The sequence below is a fragment of the Crassostrea angulata genome, chromosome 1 (genome assembly GCF_025612915.1).
Source record: "Crassostrea angulata isolate pt1a10 chromosome 1, ASM2561291v2, whole genome shotgun sequence".
NCBI classification, from domain to species: domain Eukaryota; kingdom Metazoa; phylum Mollusca; class Bivalvia; order Ostreida; family Ostreidae; genus Magallana; species Magallana angulata.
The window spans coordinates 7,732,048-7,754,246 of record NC_069111.1 but is presented as its reverse complement, the minus strand read 5'-3'; the positions used below and the strand labels follow the sequence as shown (position 1 = coordinate 7,754,246).

At 34.0% G+C, this 22,199-nt stretch overlaps 1 protein-coding gene and 1 pseudogene across 1 annotated transcript in view; one reads left to right on the top strand and one right to left on the bottom strand.

Annotated features, from left to right (window-relative positions):
- Nucleotides 1–22,199, bottom strand: part of LOC128177047 (angiopoietin-2-like) — a 39,898-nt gene continuing 17,699 nt past the window's right edge. Inside the window, exons 3-4 of the mRNA XM_052843570.1 lie at nt 1,179–1,346; nt 1–875 (exon numbers count right to left, since the gene is read on the bottom strand). Of these exons, the coding sequence (XP_052699530.1) occupies nt 649–875; nt 1,179–1,346 (395 nt within the window). The 3' untranslated portion in view covers nt 1–648. The remainder of the gene's footprint in view (nt 876–1,178; nt 1,347–22,199) is intronic.
- LOC128184256 (twitchin-like) lies at nt 4,398–16,941 on the top strand (annotated as a pseudogene).

The window sequence follows — 22,199 nt, the reverse complement described above, 5'->3', positions numbered from 1 at the left end:
GTCAGGGCAAAAACAAACTTTGATATCTATTAAAACGGGGTCTACTGGATACCGGATGTAGATTTTAACTGAAAATTTATCCCCCAAAAAATTGACTAACAAACCATCAAGATATTAACGTCAGCGTTTATAAGTCAAAATATCAAAAGAATATAGTGCATCTAAAACAAAAATAATGTCGTTCGCTCAATTTATTTACTTGAGCCCTGCCGAAAGACCTGATAAGTTATGATAAGTATCTAGATTTTAAAGATTCTAGTTCGATCCCATTATACACTTTGAACTGATTCTTAAATACATCAGACATATTTTTTTTCTATTGCTTTTGCTACGAACGTGTTTTTGAACGTTTATATAAAAAGGTACAAAGCAGTTAATTTAAAGCAACGATCAAATTTTGAAATAAAATTCGCCATCATGCGGGCTCTAAACTTTTTTTAAAAATAAAAAAATCAAGAATGACAAAACGTGTACATTCACTGTAACGTGAAAAAACTATTTGAGTAACAAATATTTAAAAATATTACGATAACAAACACTATAAATTATATATATTTGACACAAGTTATCTAGGTTTTTGTAATTTACACCAAGTCTTATTGAAATACGACCGACATGTGATAGGTTCTGCAGATTGTTGCGAAAGTTTCACATTTTGCTAGCCATCATTTTTACACTCGTTAGTTTGATAGTTGTTTCGCTACAGTCCCATCCAAATGGATAGGTGGGGTCGTTATAAGGCATGGTCAGACCGCATGGGTTTGAACAACAACCGTGCCACCACCCACCGTACATCAACAAAGGACACTTGCAGCCATAGGGATCCAGGTCGTTGGCCCCAAAAGGATAGCGCGTTTTATAAAATAATTTGTCACCTATTAATTAAAAGTGTTATAACATTAAATTATATTTTAATTTACTCAGTACAATCATTTACACGACAATGGATAAGAGTTGGCTATTTCTTTTAATTTGTTACTGTACAAACTTATCACGAATGATGTTTGCAACAATTACAAACAATATATTCTTCTTATTTTCAAACTTTTTATATACCATAATTCCCAAAAATATGAATGAATTCTATTGAATTAAAAAGGTAAAAATTGGAGGGAGTGTCATTGCTTCAATATGTTATAAAATTCTTACATTGCTTCAATATGTTATAAAATTCTTACTTGCATTTCCTGCCATCATGCCGTAATGAAGAAGACAATAATAAGCCGAGGCAGGATATACACTGACATCAATATACTCCACGTATCGGACACTAGAGTCATTGTACTTCAACTCAATGTACAGACGGGAATACCAATTGTAGGACAGACGATGAAAATATTCATTTCCTGTAATCAAAGGAAAACGTGTTTTTGTGAATTTCGGAGAGAGAGAGAGAGAGAGAGAGAGTGTGTGTGTGTGTGTGTGTGTGTGTGTGTGTGTGTGTGTGTGTGTGTGTGTGTGTGTGTGTGTGTGTGTGTGTGTGTGCGTTCGTAAACACTGGCAACTGAGAGCCGACGTCAAGTTACACAGCAACAACTGAGAACACAAAATTCAAGTGAGGACAAAAATCTGGTCCTCAGTTGAATTTCACCTTAGAAATGCTTAAAATCATGCCATAAACCATATATGTGAAAATTGGTGCATGGACCAGTTGGAAGTATTTTTCCGTTTTGTGTATGCTGTGTGTGTATAATTATCAGCCCGTCAGCATGGCGGTATACACACCACGAAGGGTAACACGCATGCGCGGGTTAAAACGGAAGTTTACATTCTATCTGGATCAAATAAGCGCTTGAAAACATACAGATATCAAGGACGATCAATGTCGCGTAAAAAGATAAAGGTAAGTACTATTTGTTTTGGTTTTTAAAAAATATTTTATCGCATAGTGTGTGTTATAAATATGTTAAGGAATTTATTCAACAAACGGAAATTTACATCCATACTTGTTTTTTCGATTAAATTGAATCATACCTTCAGTTACAAATACAGTGCAAGAAGCCGTGTATGATCGATACAAACTGGTATAATGGTAAATTATTTCCAACAGTATAAGTCAGTATTTACTTAAAATCGTTAATATTATACATGTACATAAACCATCACATACAATTTCATACAACTAACTAAAGACGTCACAACAAAAATTGCTCATTATCCTCTATAGGCATCCATATTAACAGCCATTGTCTTTGCAGGATGATCATTGTATTCATTTATTACATACAGACGATGTGCAATTTTCAGAGCAATATTAATTAATGTGTTATCAAACGAAAAGCTAGATATGCACAATAAATGTGCCATACAAATATTAATTGCATGGCGTTAAAGAAAATATCCAATGGCATGTAAACATGAAATCAGCAAGTACTGGGGAAGTGTAGAGGAAAATAAAAGCAATAATTTCATTTTAATTAAGAAGTTGCTAATCTAGCTATTATGACATGAAAACGTGTTATAACCATTATAGTTTGTACATTGTTGATTTTGAAGTAGTTTGTACTATGTAAACACAATATATCAACATCATTTTCCCCCAACACCCCTCCCTTAAGTAAATTTTAGATCCGCGCCTGTTTGCATATCATTACATCATACAACTTATATATGAATTAATATGATATCCCAGAAATTTGTCCTTTTTTAAATGAAAATATATCAACGAATCAATTTAAGCTATAAATGCACAATCAATATAACATACCAATTGCAAGGCGTAAAAGATTATTAAATGAAAAGATACCAACGAATTTAATACACACATATAAATATAAAGACTCAACAAAAAAACACACATTGTAACCGCTGACAATTGGAAAAAAATGAAGGCATTACAATTAGCGTCAATTATCAAAATTTAATTATGTAATGACTATAAGTATCCATCATTATATTTTTTGTAAAATATATCGTTGTGTATGATATTAATTTTTGTGATTGATTATTTGTGGTGTATCTTCTCGTCTGAGGCTTTAACTAGGGTTTTAATGCGTACAGTTTTTTAAAACACAATTTAAATAAATCATGACTTACCTTTAATGTTACAGTTTAATTTATATTTATATTATAATAATAATTACGCTTAATAATATTGCTGTTTTCATTTTTATCTCTCTAAACATTTGCATAAATATAATAACATGTGCTTTAATAAATTATGCCAGGCGCGGATTCCACTTAAAAAAAAATAAGGCCGTGAAGGATCGTAGCGGCTACGTGGGGCTACGTACATGTACATGTAGCAGCTACGCTGTTGAACAGAAATCTAGACAAGCCGCTACGTGGATATACCTAGCTTACATTTTTAATGCTAAGCATTAAACTCGAAATTGCTACCTCAGTTACCACTTTGTACTAAACTTGATATTTATCCTATTTAGTTATATTTAGTTCATATGATAAGTTATTATGAATTTTAACTTGTACTGTATGTTATATTTCCGCTTGAAATTAACAAAATATGTCGGTTTAATAAGTGGTTGGCTGAATTTAATGACCTAGCGCCTAGGCTGGTAGCTTATAGTAATGTTCAATATACCTAGATATCCATATATATCCATATCCATATGTTCATTCGCCCTAAAACGCGTTCGCCCTTTGACGCTCTAATTTCCGTTCGCCCTGAAATGTGTTCGCTCAAGGCCCGTTTGCAAAATTTAAAATATAATTTTAAAGCGATTTTTTGTAAATAAAGTTTCAAATCATATAAGATAAAAAACCGCATTCAGTGGATTCAACACATATTATAGTGTCCAGATTAACCTACGTGTAGCTGCATGGCCAACTTAGAAGATTAATTATTAATTATAAATAAGATTCTTTTGATAAGATTAGGGCTATAAAAACTTTTATTCTGAATCAAAAAAGCCGCTGCTCGTATCCTCATTGGATTAAATTGTTTTCAAAACAAAGCGAACATATAGAAAAAAGCTTTCCATAATTTTCAGTTTAAATTATTAACCATTAATTAACATTATCCACTGGTAAAAGAATTACGTCTTAAACATTTAAAAAAAGAATACTTTGATTTCAGTTAAAGTCAGTTATTTAAAGAAAATTTAGTTTTATTGAACAATTGTAAACATTGTTAACGGAATTAAAAACATAACATCGATGATAAATGTTGGATGAAAAAGATAGAAAATGAAAACTTTATTTTCTTTAACTGACTTTAATTGAAATCACAGTATTCTTTTTTTTTTTTAAATGTTTAAGACGTAATTATTTCAACATTGACAGGCAAAAAAAAAAGAAGACGTAATTCACTAATCGTTATAATGCCTATTTTGTTGATTTGCACCCCCCCCCCCCCCCCCCCCCGATGCTACGTTCCTTTATGGCGAACGGACTTGGGCGAACAGGTAGATGGGGCGAACGAACCCGATACCTTTTTTTTTGCGCATGCGTTAAGGATCATCAAAATGGCGAAAGTTGACTGCATGTCATCTTTCCAACTAGTAAACACTAGTTACGAAACACCTTACGATACCTTTTGCAGCTAGAGCCGTTGGAAGGTATTTATCCTTATGTTTGCCTGTGTGAAGGGAGGTTTAATCTATTTTTGCCGAAACGATCAGGGACGTATATACGTCCCTGAAACGATCGATTCGGTAGGGGTACCATCCTGTCATGGGTCCTGCATGAAGTCCACTCGTTGACGTTGAGAGGATGTACCCAATCCTTCGTCGTTTTTAAACCCTCTCTCTCTCTCTCTCTCTCTCTCTCTCTCTCTCTCTCTCTCTCTCTCTTTTCTGCTTTTGACGAGCTCCCACTGGACACATTGAAACATTGAATGTTGTGATGCTCTAACCGTCAGGATTTGTTATACACAATTTTGGTGTAAATTAAAAAGATAATGTTTGAAAAAACTTAATTTTTAGCTTAAGAAAAAACCCATTTTCACAATAATGAGGCTTATTGTTATTTCTTGCATAAACCCTTGACAAAAGTTGAGCTCATGAGACACATTACATCATCATTAAAAATAAAACACCCAATGAAATCGCAGCGTGTATTTGTTCTTTACATTGTTAAAGTTTAAAGGCCGAACATTTTACAAACGCCCCCTTTTTTACCTGTACAAACTTCAAAATGATGCCGCTTGTCAATCAAGTTTGAACGATGGCACCCATTTCGATGGACGTGATCGTCCGAGCGTGATCTGGCCAGGTCCGCTGATTTCTGTTTGCTAGCAATTACCAACGTTATCTTTGATATCTTCCGTCACGTATAAAAAAGGGAAATTAAAATTGAACTTTTAACCTTACCGGTATTAACATTGTTTTATAGAAAATAAAAGTCAGTAATTGAAAATATGCAATTTATATTTGTATGTGACCTACTAAATTCCACGAAGATGCATAAGCAGTTCCAAAACATGTAAAAAAAAAAAAAAGATTAAAAAATTTAAACAATCTTATGAGCCACTAAAGCTGTATTTACTGGAAATACACTCAACTAGAACTTTTTGCAGGAAAACGTCACTAAATGGAAAACAAACTCCAATAATACTGTCATCATAAAAAGGCTGAATATAGTGGTTTGAATTCTTATACAATTATATTTATTAAAATTGACTTCCTAAAAATGTCAAGTGCTAAACACAATGTACTGAGTTACATTTTTAGAGCAGAATTAATTTAATGATTTTTTTAAATTGTACTTTACACACGTGTAATTCGGACAATGCGTAACATTTCCATGAAAAATTGCTTCATATCATTAGAACAACAACATATTCAAACTAAGACCAATTCTGACTGATTAATTATTAATATTTATTAGTCCCCTACAGGTTTTCACCGGAGGGGACTATAGCTTTCCTCTGCGTCTGACAGTCCGTCCGTCTGTCTGTCTGTCCCACTTCAGTTTTCCATACTTTTTTTCTTTATGTACTTGAGGAATAATATGAAATTTGCTGAACAGCTTCAAAATGTCAAACTACAGATCAAGATTACACTTTTGTAGCGTCTGGTTGACATATTTTCGAGAATTTTTTAATGTTCGGGTTCGATATTCTGCATAACAGTGCATTGTTTTTACAATTTCCACAAACCGGTAGGGGACGTGTATTGCTTATGCAATACTCTCAGAATGCTTGTTTCCTGTGTATTAATTCGCTTCTTGTGTTTAATGATTAGCAGCGTTCAGGACTGCTGGTAGACTGCAAGCCCAGAGGCTTCTACACCTCTAGAAATTAAGCCCCGCCCTCACCTGAGATTTACCACCCGGTAAAAATGTGTGGCCTTTAAGGACAGTCAAATGGTATAAACATTATTATGTTCCCCCACCCATAACTACTATTTAGACTCATCTATAAAAGTTATCTAACAGTTTCTTGTTATTCGACAGAATGATAAGGGTTTTTTTCTGTTTACTTTTTTGATCATCAGTTTAAAATTTGTGATTATACACAGAGAAAACTGTTTTATAAACTACCGGGATTTACTATAATCTCTCAATCTTTGCAGTGTGGAAAACAGTAAACAAACAAAAAAATGGATGTACGTGCTTTAGCATATTGAAAACCATGTCAAGAAAAGATCGAAAAAGAGTTAATCCCATTGAAGAGTCAAGGAAATGGAGTGAAAAGAATATTGATCCACCAGGATTTAATAGAAGTTTATTTGAGAACAAAGGTAAGGAAAAATTTTTGAATTGCCCTAAATTAAACTTCTGAATTTTGTTTGGAGACCAATCTAGTTGGTATTATTCCTCTATTGTGAGTTAAATATTTCATGAATCCTATTACTTTTGCGTGCTTCATGGTTATCAACAGGTATTACTCCATATTAGCAATAAATTCTGCTATATGGCCCGCTGATAACTGCACAAATATATATACATTAAATTTAAAACCAAGGAACTTCATTTTCCAAGGAAGTACATGTAATATTGAATAAAAAATTCAGTTGACTAGTGACTACTGTGGATTCATCATTGTTGAAGAACATTTTCGGTATTAAAAATTTTCACAGAAGATGTTCCTAAATTAGTTTAAATAGTCCAAAACCATGTGGAACTTTTTGTGTGCAATAAATATACAATTTTTGCATGGGTGGAACTGTAGCTCTACGGTCTGTCAACCTGAATTTCACGTGGAGCTATACTGTTCTGCAAAAATACAAAAATTTTCTTTTGTACAAATTCTTTGACATGATATCAGTGCAATTCATCTAATAGTATATACATGTACATATGACAATAACATATAAATTGAAATCAACAATTTCTTTATAATTTCCATGTAGCTTCCTGAACGCTTATATTATGTATTATAGGCAGAGGAGTCAGAACAACTGGCCGCAGAAATGCAGGCGACTTTTTGTTAGTGTATACAGGAAAGGTTATAACAACGAAGGAAGGTGAGAACTTGGAAGAAGGGTTCTCATCTGGCTACAGATTTTGTTTACAGAGATTTGTGGTAAGTGTCTAGATTCTCATGAAATACTTTTTTGTTTTCTTACGTACCTAAATATATGGATATTGGTTTAATGCCAGGCCATGGCTTAATCAAGTATAGCTAAACATATTTGGCTGGTTTTATGGTGGTAGTCAAGGGTTCCAGCAGTTGGAAAATTCAACATTCAAAGATTTTAGAAAAGTGAACACCTTTATTTGTATGGACTAAATAATGTTGTCACAGAGATAGCTGTCATTTCTCTTATGGTAATTAATTTAAAACATATTTTTCCATCACTGAATCTCGCAAAGACAAATGAATCTATTTACAACTTTTTTTTACATCATCCCAGAGGGAAGTCAAATTACATACTTTATTCCTGTGCACTGTTTGAATCCTAAATAAAAATCCCCTATCTGTTATACTACTCTGGCTCCAATTGATGACTATCTCAGATCATTAGCTTCAGTTAATCTATATATTGATAAACTAGTTCCATTTCTACATCACTCTAACTCTATAAAAATCTTAAAGGGCCTAAAGAAAAAATAGGTTTGTTTCCGCTTTCCCAACCGACCCTGAAAAATACTGCTATCTCAAAACTTTTTTTTTGCCATTTTTCAGTGAGGGTGTTAAATTTTCTTTTTTTTTTTTCAGATCATCAATTTTTTAAAAATTTAGTCAGAGAAACGTTTGGACAAGTCTGTTTATTACATCAACGTTGAAAAAACGCTTGAAATTAAAAATGGCAGGACATTCTGCAAACAATAGCACCCATGCAAGGCTGCAATTATCAAAAGCTAACTCATAAAACTTGACCACTCTAGACGTTAATTTGCTTCATTCTTAATTACCCTAACACGTACAGCTTGAATTGTCTGAATAACGCATTCTAAAATCACTATAATATGTTTTACGGTGCTACCGTTCTGGCGAGCGCAGCAAGAATTACACATACTGTACCTTGCATCATTGTCAACTTATAGTTTTATTTATAGGTATCAACGAAGGTCAAAGAATTTTTGAGAGAGTATTGCTCTACAATAAGTATGCCAAATGTGCTAATTTTAATGGTTATGATATATACAGCGCAGAGAGAGAGAGAGAGAGAGAGAGAGAGAGAGAGAGAGAGAGAGAGAGAGAGACCGGTACCTGTTTGTAGGTGTGTTATTTCCCACTTTTATTTAATGGTATGACTATATGCAATATCTACATAATTTTTTTACCTGTTTATTTTTTCATTTTGTTCCTTTTTATTTAGTTCAAAATGTCCTATTGTTTATTTCCTCCCTACTCATATACTTACCTGCCTACTGCACGGTACATGCATGCACAATTACTTTAAAAATGGATCGACATCATCACATGACAGTAAAGTATGGCCCTTGCTAGTTTATATATATATATATATATATATAAAATCTCTATATTAAAAAAAGATTAAAAACAAATCATATGTCAATGAGGCAGGTATCGCAGACTATACTGAAATAGCCAGTACACTCATTACAGATGTTTGATCCACCTCTAGATTTTTCGCGGGAAATATAGCGCGAGTGCACTGTGACGTCATCCATGACTTTGTTCATCTTTGTTTACGTTTCTCGACTCAATACGAAGACCTTATGGAAGCATGTAACAAATCTTTTGATTCTCGCCAAAGCATATGCGGTACTCAAAACGTGTCTTCAAACTTTAAGTCACCGTAAATTACGAGTTAAAAGTCGGCCATTTTTGGCATAGCACCACGGGTGTAAACATTAGAGAGCATTATGGGACGTAGACAAAAATTTTTGTTTGATGAACTGTAGGTTTAGCTCGTTCTTTTTCCCGCGCACAATGGTTCTTAGAGCTCGCTTCGCTAGCCGGCGCTGTGCGCCGGCGAGCTGCGCTCGCTAATAATTACAACTAATACACTAAAATTTACTCCTCATCACATACATGAAGAAACATCACAACTACTAGTATACAACAGTCTGCATAATATTATAATAATGAGAGTGTTGTGTTGTGCAGTACTATGCTTATATATAATAACCAGGAATTATTTGCATGCACTTGCTTCTTGTTTGTGTGACAGAGAAAGAAAAAATATAAAAACATTGTCATCTATCTGAAATGCATGCTAGGCCTTACAGTACTTAAGTACTGTAAGGCCTAACATGCATTTCTGATAGATGTATATATTTTTAAATTTTTAACATGTCTTAAAAAAATTAATCTATGATAGTTTACACAAGCCTATATTATTTTTATTTCTTTGATTTAAACAAAGGCTCTATCCAACTTTTTACTAAAGAAAATGAGTTCTTGTAGTATTATAAACATATATTTTGGTATGAATCTTTTATTAATGGAAGCAATTAATTTAACTCAATCATTTATAGTGTTGATGCATCAGAAGAAGATGGTAGATTGGGAAGGCTTGTGAACCATGGGAGCAAGAAAGAGATCAACTGCAAAATGAAATTAATAGGGGAAGTGCTATGTCTTTTTGGAACCAGGTATTTACAAAATAATTTTGCCTGTTTACCGTGTACTATAGGCTTACTGGTACTGATTTAATTATCATGATTAGGCCAACATTTTTTTTATTTTTAAGTTTATGAACCCAAAAGTTTTAAGTCCCATAGGAGGAGAAAATGAAAACAAAAAAATATTTTTTCAATACATTATCAACATTATTTTTTCATGTACATTATATAAGTTTCACTGAAAAGATTTCTTATAACTGTGGTATTTCTCAACTTGGTAAACATATTGAGTAAACATATATGGAAACAGGCTCTGTATATTGTTGAAGCACAAATTTTTGTGGGGTTGAAATTTCGTTGTTTTATAGCAAAATAATGTTTTATTAAGATTTAATTTCATCATTTTAAGAATATCTTAAATGTTAACTATCTGGTTTAAAATTCTCATCTCCCCCTTGGCAGATTTAGTGTAATTCATATAATGCCATATAGCGGTTCTTCTGAGTTATTTATTGTTCTTGAAAAAACACAGTACTGTTGTGTTTATAATGGCAACAGCAATACAGCATCACTTTAAAGTACCGTATGTCACAACAAATACCGAAAATAAATTTCTCTTTAGCTCATCCTGTAGGTGCAGGAAGTAATAGATAACTTGAGATACATGGTAAAAACTGCCAAATGTATATATCTTCCTCAAACTAATTTTTCTGGATTCGTGCAATAAAAGCAAGTTTCACTTTGCGCCGCCGTTACTGTGAATAAGCTGAATAAAATGAACAATTTGATTGGATGCCCTGAAAAGTCATTATTAATAAGCAAGTTATGTTGAAGTTAGCTAAATCTGCCCAGGGGGAGATGAGAATAATGAATCCGACATTTGGCTAGCGAAGATGCTATGTCTTCCATGTTATGGTATTTTGATATCATTTCAAACTGGTCTAAAGTGGTAACAATTAAAATGTTAACAATATATCAACTCAATTTTTTTATCGGTAAATTATAGTACGTGTAGTAACATTGATGTCCATTCTAAAGGGGCATTATGTTGCATGAAATTTGATTGTATTATTTGACAAACAGTAACCAATCATAATGAATGTCTTATACAGAAATATGTTCACTAATTTTGAATTGAATAAAATCGAAATTGATCTAGAATGAACCGAATATCAAAATTAATTTTGTCGTGAATTGTAATGCATTTGTATCATGATATTTCACCCCTATTGTCCTTATACATGTTATACCCTGTCAACAAGTGTATAATGAAATGTACTTGTTTAAATAAATTAAAGTAATTGGTTACATAACTTTAGTTGACTATCAAATTTTACTATTATTCACAACAGAGATATACATGAGGGAGAAGAGCTATTATATGACTATGGACTCAAGTCTTATCCATGGAATTCTAAGGTACAGTGAAAATTTGCTTTTAAAAGTTGGATTTTGATAACTTATAGGTAAATCCTCCATCACAAGGAAGCTGGTGGCCGGCATATGCTTTAAAAATAAATAGTCAGATTTTGTATTATTCATTGAATGCAAATCAATTTATTTAGGAGAAAACAAAACCTAGTAAGTCTAGCTTAAATTGTAATATTACAGTGGTCTTTATTACTGACAACATTCCTTTTTAGCTCACCGAGACGAAGTCAAGGGGAGCTTAATTATGCTATACCCTCGGCGTCGGCGTCCGGACCTGGTTAAAGTTTTTGTTGCAGGTCCTGTATCTAAGCTATTACTTGTCCTATCTTCACCAAACTTGCATGGATGATGCATCTGGACCTACTTATGGACCTGAAAGACTCGGATGCTGAATCTGGGTCCTAAATTACAGATGCTGAAGGAGGTTAAGGTTGTTGGACCAGGTTAAAGTTTTTGTTGCAGGTGCCCTTTGATAGCAATATATAAGTTACTCCTGGTCCTAACTTCACCAAACTTGCATGGATGGTGTGTCTTATAATACTGATGCACCAGACAGGCTTGAGTGCTGAATCTGAGCTATAGGTTTCGGATGCTGGAGAAGTTAAGGTTTTAAGAGCTGGTTAAAGTTTTTGTTGCAGGTGCCCTCTGAAGATAATTTCTTAGTTACTACTGGTCCTTACTTCACCAAACTTGCATGGATGGTGCGTCTTATGATACTGATGCACCTGACAGGCTTGAAAGCTGAATCTGAGCCATAGGTTTCGGATGCTTGAGGAGGTTAAGGTTTTTGGAGCTGGTTAAAGTTTTTTGAGCAGGTGCCCTCTAATGTTATGTCTTAGCTACGCCTAGTCATAACTTCATCAAACTAGTGTGGATGGTGCGTCTTATTATACTGATGCACCTGAATGGCTTGAATGCTGAATCTGAGCCATAGGTTTCGGATGCTGGAGGAGGTTATGTTTTAAAAGCTGGTTAAAGTTCTTGAAACAGGTGCCCTCTGATGATGATATCTTAGTTATTACTTGTCCTAACTTCACCAGACTTCCATGGATGGTGCGTTTTATGATACTGATGCACCTGACAGGCTTGAATGCTGAGTCTGAGCCATAGTTTCAGATGCTGGATAATGTTAAGTTTTTTTTAACAGGTCACATGTTACATAGATAATAGTACTATTTCAAACTTATATAGTTGTTTAAACTGTAATATGAAAGAATCGCAGAGGAAGCTTCAGATGCAGAGCTTGATCTCCATTATCAAGGATGCTAAAAAATATATCTTAGTTATTACAGGTCCTAACTTCACCAAACTTGAATGAATGGCGTCTTATAATACAGATGCACATGATAGGCATGAATGCTGAATCTGAGCCTTAGGTTGCAGATGCTGGAGGAGGTTAAGGTTTTAATTGCTGGTGCCCTCTGATGATGATATCTTAGTTATTACTGGTCCTAACTTCACCAAACTTGCATGGGTGATGCGTCTTATGATACTGATGCACCTGACAGGCTTGAATGCTGAATCTGAGCCATAGGTTTTGGATGCTTGATGAGGTGTAGTTTTTTGGAACAGGTCACATGTGTAATAGATGATAGCTTGCATAGTTGATTTTACTATATTATAAATGAAACGCAGAGGTTGCTTCAGATGCAGAGCCTGATCTCCATTATCAACGATGTTAAAGAAATCTCCTACCTCAATTAAACCTGCTTGATAGAAAGATGAGGTTGTTATTAAATGATATAACATGATTCCTATGATTAAGTATTGTATGATATGAAACACTATTGTTTAATATGATACAAAATATTATATGTTATATTGTAAAAAGTTATATGATACAATATAATATTGTATCAATTTTTTTGATATTTTATGATATGATATTGTATCATGATATTGTTCTGTATAGTATTGTATATTATGATACATTCTACTACAGTTATTGCCGAGATCAAAGAGATGCCGCGGACATTATTCTTCAATATACCACGAACGTCATCAGTAAATTATCAGATCAGAAATACCTATTTGTCTCGCACTGATCATGGAAGTACAACTTCAAACCGTAAAAGTTTTAAAACCATGTCAATTTCACGTGTTAGTTCCAGTCAAAACAATGTGTATTGCCTCAAATCTTTATTTTTAAGAGATCAATGCGGCTGTTCCTAGGACCTCCCTGGCACATTTTCACTGCGTGTTTTTACATAAAATATATAACGTGTACTAGTAATAATCGTATTAAATTGCCCTTAAAATATTAGGAATGTGATTCAAAGATTTTTATTAATAAGTGAAGAGTATTAAAATCCTAAGAAAAAAGTATGTCGTCTGCATGTGATTCCTTTGATCGATACACATGTAAACATTACTAACAAAACCGTTGGGGTTACACAGAACAGCCATCAAAATGACCTAGATCATCTCTCTATAGGAGAAACGATCTGTAGAACTACTGGGCTGTTAGTAGAATAGAAATAAAGTTCTTGTTTTCGTGAATGTTGCAGGATAACCTCCTCGGCTTTTATATTTCGAAACAACATTTCTCGACCTCGGAGGTTAATCTGCAACATTCACGAAAACTCGTACTTTATTTCTTAATCCATGAATATCCAAGATCATAAAGTATGATTTTCATATAATATGATAAAGGTGGTCTCATAAAGGTGATGTCTCATAAGGGTGATGGCTCGTCTCGGTGAGCTTTGTAATCTGTGATTACCTATGTTTTTATATTCTAGGCTAGGAACATCTGCATTTTTTGCAGAATTATTGGTTTTTTCGTATTGTTTTACTTTTAAATTTATTTACTAACCAGTGAGATGCCCCTAATTCAAAGGAGAGGGGGATATACTGTTTTATCCATCTGGGTCTGTTTGTTCATCTGTCTTTATGTTGGTAACAAATTTCTGTCACATTCTTCTTAAATTGGCAACTATTATTTATACAGTTGCTTGAGATTTTAACACACTCATTGTATAGGCATATGACATATGGTGGGAGTCGTTTTTGTACAAATTAGATGTCACTTTCCTATGAAATGACAAATGTATTCTTAGACTTGAATTTAAAATAAATTTTCATTACAGTTTTCTCAGAAATTGCTCATCGCAGATGCGAGAGATTTTAACACATGTACTCTTTGTTTAGTGGTAGGCATTCCATTTAATGGGATTCATTTTTGAGCACATCTAATGTCCACTTTCTGTTACATTATGACTGTGTTTATTTTGTATATTCACATCAGGGTGGGGTATAACTAGTGAGTATTGACTCACAGATTTCTTGTTGTTTTAGACAAACCATCTGCCCCTAAGGGACCATTCAGTGTGTCCAATCTCACTGCTTCATCTGCTGACTTGAATGGAAGCCAACAACAAAAGATAACGGTTCTCCAGTCACAGGCTATGTTATTGAGTCCAGACCTAGCACCAGAGCAAGATGGAGCAAAGTGGCCAAGATGGATGACAACACCACCAAATACTCTCCCAAAGACCTCATTGACTATCTGTTCAGGGTGTCTGCTGTTAATGAGGAGGGACAAGTCTCACCACTAGAGACCAACGAACCTGTGAGACTTAAGAGGAAGATAGGTAAGAGCCTACATATGTTGAAATGTATGCTTAAGTGTGTAAGATAATGTATGATTACTGGTTAAATATCTTTGTTTCTCTTTAGATGTTCTATCTTCAAGTCAAAGTCAAAGTGTCTAAACTTGGTCCCGATTTTGTGACACTGGATTGGAAATCACTGTCTTCAGATGGAGGCTCCAAGGTGACAGGGTATGTGGTGAAGCAGAAGAGAGGCTCTGATGGTGACTGGGAGGAGGTGGCCACTCTAAAGGCCATTGAGACGTCTTACAAGGTCCCCAAACTTGATGAAGACCAAGAGTATTTCTTTTCTATAACTGCCCTGAACCAGAACGGACAAGGAGAAACCTGTGAACTGGACACGTCTGTTGTTCCAAAGAGACCTCCAGGTAAACTTGAGCTAAAACTCATTGTTTAAGCACTTCATACACTGTATTTACAAAGCTTGGTGTATGAATAAGGCTAACCAAATGTTTGTATTTACATGATCTTTGATTAGGTCTGCCATCAAAAGCACTGGGTTTATTTTGTCTGTAACAATGCCATTTCATGAAAACGATTTCAATACACATCATGTATTTTGAGTATTTTGATTTTTTTTCTGTTGTTGAGATTTCTTTTCAAATGCATATAAAAAGTGTATTTTATGTGCATTTTCAGAAAAACCATCGCCACCAGTTGGTCCAGTCATACTCTCAGGCATTCAGAAAACCTCTTTGGTGTTAGCCTGGAAACCCAGCAAGAATGATGGCAGATCTCCTCTAACAGCTTACTATATTGAAATGAGGGACCCTAATAATGGATCCTGGTCTGCAGTCACCAAAGTGACCCCAGACATCACCAGCTACTGTTTCTTATGATTTTGTTTTAAGATTGTCTAGAAATGGTGTTTGGAACTGGAGATAAAGAAGATCCCCCAAGCAAAGAACTTAAAAAGCAAAGAGGTATTTGTCTGAATTAAAACTGAAAGTAAACAAAAAACTAAAGTATAAGCTTCTGCCATACAAAATAGCAATGCAGAGAGTAATGCATGTTTATGTATTTTTGAAGCTGGATTTTATGTCAATATGTTATTTGATTAAGGCAGTTGAACTTGTTGTGTTACTTCCAGGTTTTAAAAGAATAAGTGGAGAAAGAAAACCTAATGGACAGCAGCTGAGAAAGCAGCAGTTAAGAGGCAAATGGGCCAGTTTTTAAATCTAAGGACCCTGCCAAAAAAACATGACTGTGACCTGGCTCTTCAAAAAGAAGAGAGTTTGAAAAATGGAACCTGGAAACAAGTCAAAGACTTTGTTAGAAATACAAACTTGAAGCTACTTAAACAGTAGGATTCAAAAATGAAATGTATGAAGTGTTTAGTGTAAATTGACTTGTTTCTATAATGAAAAGAAATTTTATAATATTCAGAACTAGAGACAGATCAGAAATGTAGTATATGTGCATTGATTTACTTGTTAGTTTTCTAGAGAGAGAGACAGAGGAGCTTTTGCTTTTGCTTTAAAAGTAATTTTTAGTATCTTTATAATGATTTTGAATATTCATTGTAATAGTGGTTGTCTTATGAAGAAATTTTTATGACAAGTAAAATAAAGCTGTAAGCTCCTGTTAGCCTTCATGATACACATAAACCTGATAAAAGCCTTTTTATAGTGACAGACTTTGTGTCTCATGTATATCATGTTGGACTGCCTAGTGACATGAATGCTAAAAAATTGATGAAAATAATGCCAGATCTTAGCTGTTATATACATGTATTTAATGATCTTTCCATATGAAATATTTACTACATATATGTACAATATCCTTAAGGGATTTAACCATTTCATGCTCTGTTTTGCATGTACATGAAGTTAAAATGAAGGTGAATTTGGAATGATAAAGATCTACAGCAAGAGCATAGTTGGCTAAGCTATTGTTAATTACGGTAAATGAATTCAGTCAATGTTATCTATTTTATATTAAGAATGAATTTGCTATGCTTAGTGTTCAATTAGCTCTTGTTGATAAAAGAAATGTAATTAAAGATGTATTTTGCCATTTAGTGTGATTTTCGTTTTGATTTCTTTTTAGGTCATTCTTTTTAAAACTAGTAAAGAAATGCATTTATTTATAATAATTTTTAGGTATAATAAAGTTTTGGGGATATAGGAATCACCTTGTCTGTCCGTCTGTCTGTGCAATCATTTAGGTCCATATCTTTCTAATGGAGGAACATTACAATTCCCCACTTCACACAAAGGTTGCTTACAACCTGAGGGTGTGTTGTGATCTTGACCAAAGGTCATTTGTGCAAGTACAAGATCACTGGAAAGAAAATTGTATAATTTGTGTCTGGTCTTTATCTTTCTTATGGAAAAACAAGGGAAGTCCCTACTCCATAAAAAGATTGCATATGACCTGAGGGTGTGTCATGATCTTGACCCAAGGTCGTTTGTGCAAGTTGAAGGTCACTCCAAAAAATTGCATAATTCATGTCTAGGCCATATATTTTGTAATGGATAATGATTAGAAGCTGAAACTTGACCCATGGATTGCCTGTGACCTGAAAATGTGTCATGACCTTGAGCTTTTGTCATTTGTGGTTCAAGGTTACTGGAAGGAAAATGGTGTATCCATTAATTAAAACTTTTTGATCAAGACGAGTAAATTCATCATTAATACATTAGGCTTTTGATACCCCGCAACTTTGGTAAATCATATTTACCGAGTTCCTTCCCATATTGAAACTGCCGTTACTATTCCATAACATTATATGATTGCCTAAAATGTCCTGCTTTTGTTACTATACCTCAGGGGTGCGTTTTACTACAGAACTAGCGACTAAGTCGTAAATCTGTTAAGTCTCACAAAATGAATCTCAACAAATGGAATTGTTACGTTAACACTCCTGTCAAACAGTTTCAATATTTTAGGTACAGTGTATTTTTTTCTGGCATTAACTTAAAAGTCTAAATAAATTTTGCATTATGTGCATTTTTAATTTTGGTCATATTTTTTAAGTTCTTTTGTTAAGCGCGGCCTTTTATATTTCTATGTAAAACAGCAAAAAAAAAATTCCTAGCGGGGGTTATCATTTGTGAGCTTGCTCAAAGTATCGCTAATTTAACATGAAACTGTCATGCGATCAACTATATATCAATGCGTAAATTACAAGAAATTTAGAGATTACGTAATATAATTTGTATTGTTTATAGGCAGATGACGACCTATTACAGACTCTAGTCTCGTAAGTTTTGCCCCACGTTTTAATCTAAGTTAAAGGAAATCTTTTATGAAAATATATATATTTACATACATGTACATGTATTATGAAAAAAGTACTTGGGTTTACAAGATAGTGCAGATGCCCATTGGTTTAATCACAAAATGCAATTTTTAAATTTCTATTTAGATTTACTTCTATTAATTCAATTGCAAACCTCTAGGCTCTTCAGTGGATTAAAAATTGTAACAGTATTAAATATAATAACCACATTTTAATGTGCATGGTCACAGCTCGGCTGGGTAAAGAACAAATAACAATTTTTTAGGCAAAATTCTTTTTGCCTGTGTGTGTATGTGCAATGAAGTCCTCATTTGTCCGCGTGTGTATCAAATTGGCCTTATTTGACTGTGAGTATATTAAAGTCCCCATTTGACAATTTGTGTATCAATTTGAGTTCCACCCATGACTCCATGAGTGATCATAAAGTTACGCATGTTTATGTCAAACGAATTAAATCGACGATGTCGATCAAACCGGTACTTAAAATGCATGTACATGTTGTACATGTACTTTTCCAGCACACAATAGAAAAACTATTCCGGAAAAATAAGTAAACTATAGGACCAAAAGATAAGCCATGGTTTGATTCAGCTTTGCGTAATGAAATTACATTTACAATAAGAAAAATCTTCTAAACGTTAACAACCCCCCCCCCCCCCCCCCCGTAATTTGCAAAAGAAATTAAAGATTTTCTACACATTGAGGTTTTTAAATTCTTACTTCCATGCAGTGTAATAACGTGTTTAATGTTTAATGTTTCAAGTTTTCGTAAATATGGTTAATGAAAACAGTTACATTAATTATTCACATCCATGGAATAAATTGAAACAGCCGTGCGTTCATTTGTTTTTTATTTCAAAAGTGCAAAATCTTGTGTGCGTGTCTCTATTAGGTGCCTTGTTTACGAATTTCAACCCGTTTTGCCCTCATGAATAACATTCACGTGCACGTGATTCAACTCTATTCACATTCACGCTTTTAGCATACCTATTCCACATCGTGATCGAAAATCAAATCACGTCATGTCTCGTCAAAATCCTTTTTGTGGGTGCAGTTTGATGCATTGGACAAGGAGGACCCTATCAAATATTGGTACTGCCAGTTCAAGTCTGGAGCACGCTTAGTGAGCAGCTGTGCGCATGTTGCATAAGTACGCATGCTGCATCAGTACTGTGGTACACAGAAATTCAGAGACATGCAATTTACTTCAGAGTCAAATTATGCCCGTTAGTTTTCTGGACTGTACCTACACTGATTTTTTTAGAAGTGATAATACTGATATTCAATTACAATTTTTTAAAACGATTTATTCCCTATACAAAGAGCGTAGTTCAATTTAGCCGCATATTTGTCGGAACACTCAGATTTTTCAAAATTATATGCTTAATAAAATAAATTCTAGAAATTCACGGAAATATAATAAGATCTAATTATCTCTTAAGAAAAAAGGGTTCTGTAAATTATGGAAATTATTGTATCCATTGTCAGGCGTTCTGTTTACATATTCGATTTGCATTTTAAGCGTACATTTTAATCCAACGAATTATTTGCCGTTAAATAATTTCAAAGACATCTCGTAAGTCAAGCAGTAAAAACAAAATCTAAATTTCTATTATACTCTGTCGGTCTCAAGCTTAAAAAAGGTGAGGTGGGTTTCAGATTGCTTTCTTTGGTATCACTTAAACACCCCTGCGAATGTTATTGTCATTCAAATTTTATACCACGTGGTTTAATTTGACCCTTTCAGTTTCGGAGTAAAAATCGTACCTCGTGTATAAAGTCTATTTCACAGTATCTAGGTTCTAGTAGTCAAATCTAAAATCTAGATGTTTATTGATTTTAAACTTTATCTTCATTGATTGGTGAATAAAATGTGTTTTAAAAATAAATGTGACTATACAAAAATTAGTTTTTGTCTGCTGTTGCAACAACTAACATGCTTAAAAAAGATCCCTCCTGAGGATTAATTTTCGATCCGCGCCTGACCTAGTAATAACATCAATAGTGAAACAGACTATACCATTTTATGCAGAATGTTCCTTGAAAATGGCTTGATATACTAAGTTTTAATGCAAAATAGACACCCATTATTTTTTTTAAAATATGGTATTGCACACCACAAGCATCAAACATGGCTATGATTTTATTAAGCAACCCAATGTTTATATTTTCAACCACTCTACACGTGTTTGAACACGAACGATAACTCTGTTCTGAATATTATCGTTTAATATAAATAACTGCTAGATGGTAAAATAAGACATACATCTTGAAAGCTTTTCCCGTTTTACCATAAATCAAAGTAGGATATGATATGAAAAACGACCAGTACTTACGTATTTTGAGAATATTATCCGAACACTTATACTTCCGCTCGAAATTTCACAGGAACTGAACAAATATCGGTGAAGTCTCGTGAACCTCTTCGAGCACCTCTGGATTTATTACTTCCTTAGCAACGATAAAGAAAACATTCCGAACACATTCGCAGGGGCATCCGGCAAACTATCTGCGCATGCATAACGTCTCGCGCTACTTTATTAACTATGCTATGTCAGCATCGTATTAATCCTTATTCGATACTTTTATAACTAAGGAACATTATTTTGATGCATTTATCTTGACATTTAAACATTTATCAATTTACACAAAACATTTATCAAGTTATACACAATGATTCAGAATTTCACTAAATGTTTATATTTCTCTCCATGCGTAAGCCGAAGCACGACCTTGCTATTTCGGACCCCCCCCCCCCCAAAAAAAAAAAAAACAACAACAAACAAAAAAAAACATAAAAAATATTGGCGTTTAAAAAAGGGAAAAGATCGCAGTGTTTAGAGGATTCATTCTTTGCAAAGAAATTCGTGTATGAAAAAACATTGTAAGAAAACTATGATTTTTGTTATGTTATTATACAGCATAACATTTAAGCCGCATTATGTTCTTTAATAATTCTTTTATAAGACACTAAGTTCAAAATAAGAATAAGATTTAAAAAAAACAACAACATGAATCCAAAGGAAGGAGGATCGCTCTTCTGCCTTCGACTTTCACTCTTTCTTGTATACTCGAGCTTTGCGGTCGCATTTTTGCAATATCGCAAACTCATACCCGCATGAATCACCAAAGTAAGCATTTTATTGTTTAAGTTAAGGTGGTATGGGGCACCTGGCGATATTAATGTGAATAAAAGTACATTATAATCAAAATGCTTTCATCGGTTTAGAATTTTTAATTTAATTGTACAATATTTGCCAATACGTTTATTTTTTTGGAAAGGTAAAAATTGTAAAAGCCTCGAAGGATACGAACTCATGACGTACAGATTCGCAACCGACGCTTTAATTGATTGCGCTAAGCTGTTAGGTACATACTTGTGAAAGAAAAATTATATAGAATTAAATTGAATTTTTTGTTTATTTCGATAGGAAGCACGTCGCAATATGGAGGTGTTCCATACCACCTTAAAAGAAAGATGTAAATATAACTACGCGGGTTATGTATTTTTTCTCCAATGTCGCTTCCTTCATTCCCGCGTAAATCATCAAAGACAGCATTATATTGTTTAAGTGAAAATAATAAATAAATGTTTTCACTATTAATGCACAGCGACACAATCTATTTTGACAGCTGCGACGATTATAATAGCCGCCCCATGACCATAAACTTAATCACTGGTGAATTCCGTGCATCATTCACTGATTGGTTGCGTACCGATGATATTGAAGTGATAATAATCAGCTGCAGGCATATAGCGGGGGAGGGGGGGGGGGCAGGGGCAACAGAGATTTTTTAAGAAATATATAAATTTGAATTTGGAGGCATCTGCCCCCCCCCCCCCCCCCCCGCCAAACACACATACTTTGTAAAAAATGGTATGCATTTGGAAATGAACAAAATAAGCACTATAATGCAAGTTTGAGTAACTTTCAGACCCGATTGGCGAATTAGCTTTTTTTTTGCTTGTGAATTGTGAAGTCTGCTCCCCCCCCCCCCCCTCCACACAATTTTAAAAAAAACGATGCTACGTG